The 11,132-nt window shown below is 44.5% G+C and overlaps 2 protein-coding genes across 2 annotated transcripts; one reads left to right on the top strand and one right to left on the bottom strand.

Moving 5' to 3' along the window:
* The first annotated feature begins 2,059 nt into the window (after window positions 1-2,059).
* On the top strand, window positions 2,060-6,143 carry LOC105559411 (39S ribosomal protein L51, mitochondrial). The gene is made up of 2 exons (XM_012007668.1): window positions 2,060-2,198; window positions 4,900-6,143. The coding sequence occupies exon 2, from the start codon at window positions 4,905-4,907 to the stop codon at window positions 5,379-5,381; it is 477 nt and encodes a 158-aa protein (XP_011863058.1). The 5' UTR covers window positions 2,060-2,198; window positions 4,900-4,904; the 3' UTR covers window positions 5,382-6,143.
* Window positions 5,676-10,679, bottom strand: LOC105559412 (dipeptidyl peptidase 9). Its single transcript, XM_012007669.1, has 10 exons — window positions 9,979-10,679; window positions 9,763-9,897; window positions 9,533-9,695; window positions 9,222-9,463; window positions 8,835-9,146; window positions 8,468-8,754; window positions 7,470-7,798; window positions 7,142-7,393; window positions 6,792-7,064; window positions 5,676-6,701 (listed from the first exon to the last, which is right to left on the bottom strand). Exons 1-10 carry the CDS (start codon window positions 10,191-10,193, stop codon window positions 6,354-6,356), a joined length of 2,556 nt encoding a protein of 851 aa, XP_011863059.1. The 5' UTR covers window positions 10,194-10,679; the 3' UTR covers window positions 5,676-6,353.
* Between the last annotated feature and the right edge of the window lie 453 nt (window positions 10,680-11,132).

Below are 11,132 nucleotides of genomic sequence, written 5' to 3'. Positions count from 1 at the left end.
GTGTTTCTTCTTTATTGCCCTCGGGTCGTCGAATCGCCTCTTCAGTAGGTCCCATGCAACCTTGTAATTCGCGTCGGTCAGTTCGATGGATTCTATAATCTTAGCCGCGTTCCCACTCAGAGAGGTGACCAAATATTGGAATTTTCGGATGTCAGGAATGCTTTTGTTCGAGTGTATCATGGAATTGAACGTCTCAGAGAAGCGATTCCATTCCTCCGTTCGTCCGTCGAATGTCGGAAGTTTTACAGCCGGTAACTTAACCTGAGATTCCTGACTGCTGTTTCCGCCCGCGAGATCACGCAGCAATTGCGTCTGTTGCTCGAATAGTTTTGTAATGGCGTTGCCGTTACTGTCCGACACCTGCGTGTTGTCGTCTCGCATGCTCATGCGCCTTAAGATTTCGCCTTGCTGCAGCAATAATCGCGTCAATGTATCGTCGTTTGCTGCCGGCCGTGATTCGGCTGGCTGCGTTAACGTACCGTTCGCCCAACGGTTTAGCTTGATTTTTAGCGCCATGAATCTATTTTCAACCTCCTCATCCTCTGTCTTGTCCGCGATGCTCATCTCACCTTCCAAGCAGATGCTGATTTCCTTCTGTACTTCTTCGAATTCGCTACGTATTTCCTGCATTCTTGAGAAATACGCCTCGATCTCTCCTCGATCCAATGAATCCACTTGTACCTGATTGGCTTTGTCTCGAGTCGAGTCAGCTTTGCCTTGACCCATCCTCGTTGCTTGCGAAGAGTTCCGATGTCGGCCATGCCTGTTCTAGATTCGCCTTATCCTTGCTAGTATTTTGTGGACTGTATCTTTGATTCGAGCCTCGAATCCGGCTCGAAGGACCAATTTTGTTAGCTCTAGTTAGCTCTAGCGTGGGTGTAAAAACGTAGACACTGTGTTCGTCGAAAGACTTTTAATAAACTTAGGTCGAGTCTCTCTCTCGACGACTGAACACCAACTAACTTACAAAGGTTATACAAAGGAAAGTACGCAGCGCTCGCGATTTTTACGCCATCTATATCGTCGTCGCCCTATGCCGGTCGGTAACATGTATCGGCTCTCAACACTCCCCTAATGCAGACATTTTGCTATGAGGAAGATTCGTACTTTATGTTCCTGCAAACAGTATCCCCGAAAAAAAATGTAGCAAGTCCATGCACTCCGTCAAACTTTGTAATTTTCAATATAACAAACATGCCCTCACATTTAAGATGTTACAGATAGAGATGCATCACACCTAAAATCGAACTATAGTATCTTAAAGTAGAGATTTCAAGCTTTAATTAAAAAAAAAAGAACAATTTTACGATGATTTTTCGCGGAGTTACCGTCAGTCAAAGTTGACCAATTTTTGCATAAAATTTTTCTATTCCATATTTCTTTTCAGCAGTGTATAAGACAATTTCAATGAATAAGTGCCAGGCAATCTTCTGTAAAAAAAAATCTATTTTTGAAAATACACATATTCAATTAAAATCCTGAAAGTCAAAATATCGTTATATAATATATGATTTTATGACGAGTCAGTGTATAGTCGTTTTTTAAAATATAGTTTCAGTGATCAAACTCTGGATCATCTTGACATCATTTTGACTTTTCGTTCTCCTTGGGTTTCTCATCCGTGAAATTAAAATTTCCATTACGGAATCGTCGGAACCATTTAATACGAACAGTGGAATCATCAATAGCATTTTCTCCGTAGACAGAATATATTTTTCTTTTAGCCTGAACAGCAATTTTGTTTTTTCGAAAATAAAAAAGCATAATATGCCGAAAGCGATGCTTATTTTTATCCATCTTTATATAAATTTACACGACTCACAAACAATCAATCGACGACAATTTTGAGTAAAGTTTCCGTTCAATTGCTACTTTTAAATGTTTAACACGGCATATAAGTGTGAAGTTAATAGCAAATCGAATTCGTATGTAAAGTGCGCGAACGTTTAAAAACAGGACGAACTTATACATCAAGCCAATACTTTGGAAGAAGGATTAAAGTATTTTGGGACATAAGGTTAAAAGAAACGAGGCGCGGAAACATGGAGAGACGTGCAAGTGCATTTAACTGCGCGTGCGCTTTAATCAGCTGATACATAACCCAACTTTTGCGTTCGGGAAATCGTAGAGATTGGGTTTCTACGATACGACTGTAAATGACGATTTCTCGTTCTAACGCACCTAACATTTGAAAATAAGTAAGTGCCACTAACATTTCATTGACGATCCACAATTTCGTAAGCGCAGCGTCGCTTACACTGCATGAAAAACTTGACACGAGACAGCTAGGCTACTTTACGTATAAATTAGGTTAAAATGTGCGGATTTCTCTTTATACATACATAACTTATTTATCGTACTTGAAAGAAATTGCATGGCGGACCGCTTGTTGGGTATATATTTATTATATATTGCTCACTACATTATACATTTTTATTATGTATTTGTTATACATAGCAGACATGTATCAGATCTTGGTATCTTTTTTTCTTGTAAGATATAGTTACAGATACTACTGTTGTCTGTATTTATATCTTTCTTCGGAAAAATAGTTCAGTGCGTCTTATATCTTTGATGAAAAACGTCAAGATACCAAGCTCTGGTATCTATAATGCCCTGGTCTGCAATGAGTCGTTAGTCGCTAGCCAGATGTCAGAATTATGTGTCAATCCTTTTTCTTTGTGGGTGAAAGAACAAGGACGGCATATAGTTCCGACTTCTAATTAACGATTGACAACTCATTGTAGACCGGGCCTTACACGTAATAGATACGTGAGCCTTGGCAGCTTGATTTTTATTACGTTCACGTCAACATTGCATAAGATCTTCATCCTGCTGTCATAGAGACGGACCAGTTCTGGACAAGATCTAAATTTGAGAGAGCCAAGTACCCAGATAGCTAAATCTGTCGGAACACTTCATCAAATGGCCACTATAAATTTTGAAGGCAGGAAGACTACAGATCGCATACAGGAACTGATCACATGATGTCGGCGAAACATCAACAGAAATATAACAAAGCTTGATATGTTTAGACGGGAGATTGGCGGCAGAAATCGAGTAGATCCTGTTCTCACGCAACGTGGTGACAGATTGCAGCAGAAACCGAGCAGAATCTGCTGAAATAACTTATCGGCAGATTAATAGCAAACTCCGTTGCTTGCTGGCGATTTATGTTGTAACGATGTTGTTACGCGCGGTCTACAGTGGCAGGAGTGGATTAAGGAGGGAATATTTTTTAAATAAGTCGACCTAACTTGCAAGAAGTGATCTTTATTTGGTTCACAACGTTTCGACCCTTTAATCAATTACAATACTTCGACAACTATAGGTACTTTCACCTTGATCATACTAAAAAATTGACACTCAAATTTTCTTTTTCTTTTCCTTTTTATTCATAACAGCACAATTATTTCTGATTGTTTGTAGAACACACTTGAAAGGGACCTGATTAAAGGGTCGAAACGTTGTGAACCAAATAAAGATCACTTCTTGCCAGTTAGGTTGACTTATTTAAAAAATATTCCCTCCTTGAATCATCACTAGCGACAATAAGACTTACTTAACTTGTAGTGGATTAAGGCTGTAAAACGTCGGAGTGAGCCAATGTAATCAATTATGATACTTCGACAACTATAGGTACTTTCACCTTGATCGTAGCTGTAGAGAGACAATAGCTGTAGAGGAAGGCTGTAAGCAAAATGGTTCAATTCCATTTCGTAAATGATCCTTACTCTACGCCATTATAGACACTCGGGTGTAAAGGGACTTCAATCCTACATCCTATGTCTAACGCCTACTTCTTTAATCCACTACTCCTACTGCCATTGTAGACTACGCGTAACCATCCCGCTAGATAGACGTGCGGCGTGACACTTTCTCGTAAGAAAGAAACCACACGCGGTATTGTAAATTAACATATCCACATGAGATTCTTTAATCTTTCTGGTACTGAAGTGAACTCTCTTATCTACGAGTATGTAGATAGAAGCCTTACTACTTATTGTCTTACGCATTTTTGTATTTCGTAGTCTACAATGCATGGAGTAAGCCTGAAGTAAGGCGTAGGAGTAAGAAAATAAATCAATTTTATTTCTTACTCCTACCTCAGCTCTTACGCTTACTCTCGGTGAATCAGAACGCCATCGGCCAGTGTTACAAATGTTCTAAAATTATATCTGTATTTTAGTTTCCTTACACCAAAAGCTAAATGTTATGGTTCTCTTTTACTCCAAGCTTACTCCATGTCTTGTAGACGACGCTTAATAAAAGGAACGAAAATGGAAGAAATAAAAACGGGGATGCTACTCAGCTTCTACTGCCAATCTGCCGTCAAACTGCGCTATGCAGATCCTGTTCGGTTTCTGTCGTCAATCTACTGTCAAACTGCGCTATGCAGATCCTGCTCGATTGCTGCCGACAATCTGTTGACAGCGTATCTGTTTTATAGACTCTGTTGCCAGAGCAAAAAGCCAAATGCGAACACAGATGGCTATATGGTTTTGGTTTCTGATCGAATCTGCTGCCAATCTAAAAATCCAGTCAGCAAAATGTTAGTAGATTGGGGGAGGAGATTATCAGAAACCCACACCCAAACCATAGCCATCTGTGTCCGCATTTGGCTTTCGTTTTGACAACAGAGTCTGTAAAACATACACTGTCAACAGATTGTCGGCAGAAACCGAGCAGGTCCAGTTTATGTGAGCAGATTTGGTTGCATTACTGCTGACACGCTGGTAACATATCGAATATATCAGTTCCTGTATGCAATCTGCAATCTTTCCGCCTTCAAAACTTGTAGCGGGCATTTGGCGAAATCTGTTCCGACAGATTTGGTTATCTGGGTACGTAGATTTATGTAGAATCACTCTCTCGACACGTATTTTATTTTCCTTCCAGAATCCATGTCTTGGATCGTAAACTCTATCCGTGCTGCCGTGAGCACGTGGACCCCACAGGTGGCACCAATACGGTTTCGCCATCACGCGGACAAATTGGCGAAAGGTCCCCTCATACGGCGCTATGGATACGAGGAACACATAGATATGAGAGGCCTCCTACCGCATACGTACACTAGGCGAATACTTCCGATGCCGATCTATCGGCCGAAGGACTCCTGGTCCGAGAAGAAGGCACTGTACGGTCAGAACGACTACATCGACATATTGGGCTCGGGTAGCGTACATCCCACGAGAATTCTCTACAACATGCCCTCGTGGCTGAGAGGTGTCAGCGGCAACGAATTCCAAGTCTTACTGAGAAAGAGAAAAATGTGGGGCAGGGGCATATATCCGATAGCGAGACCCACCAAGTGGAAACAACTCAACAAGAGAATAAGTTATCTCTATAAATATTTGAACCGTAAAACTAATAATACGTAAATAGATCGAGTTGGTTTACGTTTCTGACCGAAATTTGATGCAATTCAACTCTCAAATAGGCAATTGCTACGTTTTCTTTTCAATTACTTCCCGAACGTTCTACCGAGTTCTCGCAACCTCCGTTTCGGGTGACACAATTACCGAGTACAATATCAGTTACGATTTACACGTGCTACCGCTTACAGCAATAATTATTTTAAAAAAATATAAAATAATGAATTTGTTTATTGACAAATAATTATCCATCGGATATACGATTATTTCACAACATTGAAGAACGTAAATACTTTTCTCGCTGAAACGCGGATTTTCATTTCGTAGAAAGATAAGAGATACATGTGTCACGGTCACGTATCGTATTATGTACATAGTCACAGTTGTGGTGTTTACGTCTAACAGTTCAATATGCATTGCGAAACGACCGCGAAACAGAAACACGCCCGGAGTAGTCTTCCTGATTAACTATTGTCTGTGAATTGAGTATTGTCCCTTCTCTTACAAAGTAGTCACATTTAATCAATATTACGATCGCAAGTTTTGACAATAGCTGATTAAGAAAACTTTGAATGTACTTATTACGCATTTTGTGGCATCTTGACAGCGGCGTTTTGAAAATTTGTATTCAGCACATCTCTTTTTTTTGTAAAGTATATTATAAATTCCTTGCTAGAAGTTCGTCCTGGTAATTAGTTACACGATATATTCACACTGTGCTGTTGCAGATACTTTACATTAAAAAAAATATGTAATACTATCTTAAAAGCCTTGTGGAGGCGCACTTTTATACAGAAACCAGTACACATATCTGATCACCTGAAAGTATTTCGTCCTTTTAAGTTGTAGGTTTAAGTGTGTACATAAATTAATGGCAGTTGCTCGAAAACTCGCAAAGTCTTGCTCGGAGGAACGATCATTATCTCACGAACTATCTAACAATGTAAGAAAAGAAATCGGAAATAAAAGAATGTCGGTTCACAAGTGATTCTGTAAAAAGGACAATAAAGTCGTCTCGTAATGTTTGCTGGCATCTAGGCTTCTCAGACTGTGCCTCTCGTTAGGATAAACTTGCAGCTGATACGGTTTACCGATCTTCACAAGAGCACTGATCAACTCGCTAGTGTGGTAAAAATGTACATTTTCGTCTATGAGACCGTGAATAATTAACAAACGGTTCTCTTCGTCGGGAAACTTGTTTACATATGTCAGCACCGATCCCGCCATATAACCGTGAGTATTGTTCTGTGGCAGATCCATGTAACGTTCAGTATATCCGGTGTCGTAAAAGTTCCACGAGGTAACTGGAGCACCAGCGATGGCCAGCTGCGAATCGCAACGATATATATATATTTTTAATGGAACTTTAAATTAGGAAAACGTAATGTATGCGGTAAACCGTTAGTCTGTACGCACCTTGAATACATCGGGATACTGTATCAAACCTATTAGACTTAAGTATCCGCCGTAAGACCAGCCGTGAAGAGCCACTCGATTTAGATCAATGTACCCGGTAGTCTCTGACAACCATCTCAATACTTCGACTTGATCGTTCAACTCTACCGTTCCCATCCTACGTCGCAGATGACTTTCAAACACTAGACCTCTATGCTGCGACCCGCGGGAGTCTATTGAAACTACACAGTAGCCTTGAGCAGCTAACATGTGCATTCGTAGATGTCTTAAACCCTGCAGAGGATAATTAATACATTTTTTTTACTTCACACGACGCATACGTCCGTATGTTTTTGACGGAGTATACCTACTTTAAATGTGTTTGATACAAGTTGTACTTCGGGTCCTCCGTAAACGTTCAATATCGTGGGATACTTGACTCCAGCTTGGAAATTGTGAGGTTTAAATATCATCGAGTAGACCGTGTCTCCCGACTTGATCTTGTGGGTAAAGATCTCCGGCGCGAGCAATTCGAGTTCGGATGTCGGTGGTTCCAGGAGGTAGCCTACGAGTGTAAGCGATATGCTGTCCACTGTCCAATCGGTCTGAGATATTTTAAATACCTGCAAAAGATGGACGCAACAAATTACTACCGGTGTAAAACTAAATGTTGCTGGGCATGTCCTATCGGGAACGTACTTGACAAGTAGGCAACGTTTTAATGGAACTAAAAACAGTGACCAACATTGTGCACTCTTTGTTAAAGTATATACTGTTGTAACTGTAGCTAGGTCCAGTCAGCAGTCGTATTTCTAACGGCCGTCGCAGCGAAACTGCGTAAACATGTTGTTCCAACGGGCCTTCTCGTAATCCGCAGAAGTAGACGATAGAATTGACCTCGTCGACCCATATTTTCTTCCCCAGCACTTCCCAATCGCCCTGCGTCAGAGCTACCTTGGAGGTGATACGTGGCCGGAGAAATATACTGTCCATTCTATCCAAGGGCTCTTCCACTCCATTGCTCAAGCCTACGTTTAAAATGCACATTGAAAGGAAGAACGCGTCAAGTGACGATACTGCTAGTGAAACGATCGCAGCGAGGATTATATTGGGTTGTCCGGAAAGTTCGTGCCGATTTTGAAGGATACATCAAAACGGTTTATGCAGCCAAGCTTCACAAAATGCTCGTGGATGGTAGATTTTGACACATTTAACATCTCTGCTAATTTACGTGTCGTATAGCGTGGGTTATTCTCGATCAGTGTTTTAATCTGATCTTCATCTGTGGTGGAGGGCCTACCCGGGCGTTCTTGATCTTTGAGGTTGAAATCACCAGCTTTAAACCTAGCAAACCACTTCCCCGCACAGTTCTTTCAGCTACAGGCACCTTCGCCATAAACAGCGCATATCTTGTTTGCCGCTTGTGTGGCATTTTTGCCTTTCCGTTAAGAGAAAAGTATTAAATGCCTAAAATGCACTTTGTTTCCTTCCATATTCAAAGGCGTATAAAACTGACAAAAATTAACGTATCGTAAGCAAACTTTTTTTTCCCAATATGCCTGAAGTACCGTCTTTTACGATATGTACGCATGTCATTTGTCTTCAATCGTTCTGATATATTCAGACCAGTCCTTGCGCCATCTACCAAAAATCGGCACAAACTTTCCGGACAACCCAATAGTAATCTCATCATAAACCTGCTATGCTGGATGTTATAAGATACAAGTGTCGGAACTCGGATTCCTCGCTTCCCCAGATAAATTTGACCTCGTTCGCGTCGTCGGACTTTAAAAAATACAACAGATCGTTCACGTTGATCCAAATCGAGCTCTGCTCGGAGTATATCACTTGAACGCTCGCTGACGTGGACGTGAAATGGTTTTCCGTGTTGTACGTGTTCGGCGGCGGCTCGCAAAAGTTGTCTATCGACAGCAGGACCAGCTCCAGTTTCTGTTGCTTTCTGTCCAGCAGTTGTACCCAAACGCTACATTTTAACAAAGTAACATTATCGGCTCGCGTTTAACGCAAGATCGCCGTACCGCTTGAATCCCGCCTCGAACTTACTATTGGGCGTCCGGAGTCCATCCGACTCTCACCATATATTCCATCCACGGGAACATAATGTGAAGTGGATATTGCAGTTCCAGTATCTCGATATCGACGATATGCAACGATTCCGTCAGACGGAACTGCACCATTTTCAGGTTGCTTCTGGCGTTCGGCATACCAGCCCTGGGAAACCTAAATTCGTCTACCTCGTCGGAATTCGACGAGGAGAAGCAATATATCTTGACGTCGCTCTCGTCCACCTCCTCGTATACTATCCTGTAGATTCCGTCGAACATGGACTTCGGTTGCCACCAATAGCCGATGTACCTGCGACAGACAGGACCGATTCCTTCATTTTCGCGACTTCAGCGTGCGGTTATTCGACAAAAAAAAGGGATCAACCTAGTAAATTCCTCCTGCATGACGTAGGAAGGCGTGCCGGCGGTGAGCGGATCGTCGGCGAGGCTTCTACCGCCTTTCCTAGCGTGAGTCAATCGAACCGAGGAGCCTGTGATGCTGTGAGACAGGTACAGATCTCCCGAACACGTGTGAGCGATCAGAGCGTTATTCCAGGGACAGATCTGGGGGCACAGTTTCGCCCCGGTCGTCGACATTCTAATCTCCGACGGAAAAAGGGGTCCGGGCTGACGGGAAGACACATGGATTAAACACTTTCTTTCCACTGACCCGTACACCAATATTACCGGTATTACCATGAATCCAGTGTCCACGCATTGATAAAGACTGCTGGCAGCTGGAAAGACTAATTTCCCGCTCTCTGCGTGGATCTCGTAGCTGGTTATACCCCACGTGGCAAGTCGCTTTCTCTCCCACAGAAGTTGTTCCTCCTTCGACAGCCTGTTCGTGCTCGATACGCTAAAATCATCGCGTGACAATCGTTCCTGGATAATACAATGGCGCGTCAGTCTAGCGTAGTGCTTACCTTTGGAAGTTCGCCTCTATGACAGGCTGCCAGGGCAGCCGGAGGCCGTTGGTGTGATCCGCGTGCGCAATGTCTACGTACAAAAGTGTGGTCTCCCAGCCGTTACTCGGCGTGCTCAGGAAATAGATTCTAGTCCTGCAAAAGGGGGGGGAGTGCAAGCGTTAATCTCGGCACGCGCAAGCCGGGTGGCAGGTACGCGCCGCCGTTTTCCCTCACCGGCCGTCCGGGAGCGAGCGGAAGGTTATCGAGCTCGGCACGGAGCCGGCCGACACCCCGGACAGCTTCCGCCTGAGATCGCTGACGACGGCGCGGAGCTCGGACCAGGACTTCCGCGGCACCGTGCTGTCGGGCACGGTCTGCTCCCGCGTCGGCTCGTTGTCCGTGGTGTCCATATTCTCCATACGTTGCCGGCGGCCTTTCCGCGAAGTCATTCGTTGTCGAGCGAGCACGTCCCCCGCGGCCGGCACGGCGCGGTCATGTCGGGGAGGAGCGTCCCCGGAGCGGGCGTACGCGGCGAGCAGCGAGCACGGGACGATTCCGCGACGGCGACCGGATTGCGGCGACTGGAGCCGCGCGCGACGATCCTACAAACGGCACACACGACGTACTGCGCGCGCGACAGCAGTGGACGCAGGCAGGCGGTACAGCGGCGAGGAGCGAGCGAGTGGGAGGGAAAAAGAGAGATATATATATATATTTTTTATTTTTAGGTTATGCACCGTTCGCCGCCACGGCCGCGACAAAGACTCACTTTCACCGGTTTCACCTTCTCCCCGGCCTCGCTCGGCTTCTCGACGGTCTCTCCCTCCTCCCGGCGACGCGCGACATTAATTTCCCGAAATCGCGCACTCATACCACTGCGACCGCGACCACCACCGCTACCGTCGTTGCCGCCCCGTAGCGCCGCCGCCGCCGTGCCCGCCGTCGCCCGCAGCGTAGCGGCTCCGCTCCACGTGCCGCGGCCGCGAGTTCGCCGGGGGATTTCAAGCGAGCTGAAGCTGTCACCTGAGCACGCCCGCACGTGACAGCCGCAAGTCTCTGTCGTTATCGTCGGGCGTCGGCGGCTATCGCGACCAGTAGCCGCGATATGCGAGAGAGCGAAGGCGAGGCCAGTGAAAATTTAAGCCACGTGAAAGAGGAACGGTTACATGCGCGACGCACTTGCGCGCACGTGTACGACTGTACGTCAGGCTGCGTCGCGATGCTGCCGCGATGCATCACAGCACAGAAAGATTGCAGGAAGATTGCAGAAATGTTACATTGCAAGATTGCAATATTGCAGCAACGTTGCGCAACATTGCTGCAACGTTTCTGGAGGATTGCAGCAACGTTGAAATGTCCGCCCTCAGAGAGATTGCAATGCAACATTA

The sequence above is a fragment of the Vollenhovia emeryi genome, unplaced genomic scaffold (genome assembly GCF_000949405.1).
Source record: "Vollenhovia emeryi isolate VEMERY1.0 unplaced genomic scaffold, V.emery_V1.0 DF939274.1, whole genome shotgun sequence".
Classification (NCBI taxonomy): domain Eukaryota; kingdom Metazoa; phylum Arthropoda; class Insecta; order Hymenoptera; family Formicidae; genus Vollenhovia; species Vollenhovia emeryi.
Note: the sequence above shows the minus strand (reverse complement) of the source record. Positions and strands in the feature narration are given on the sequence as shown.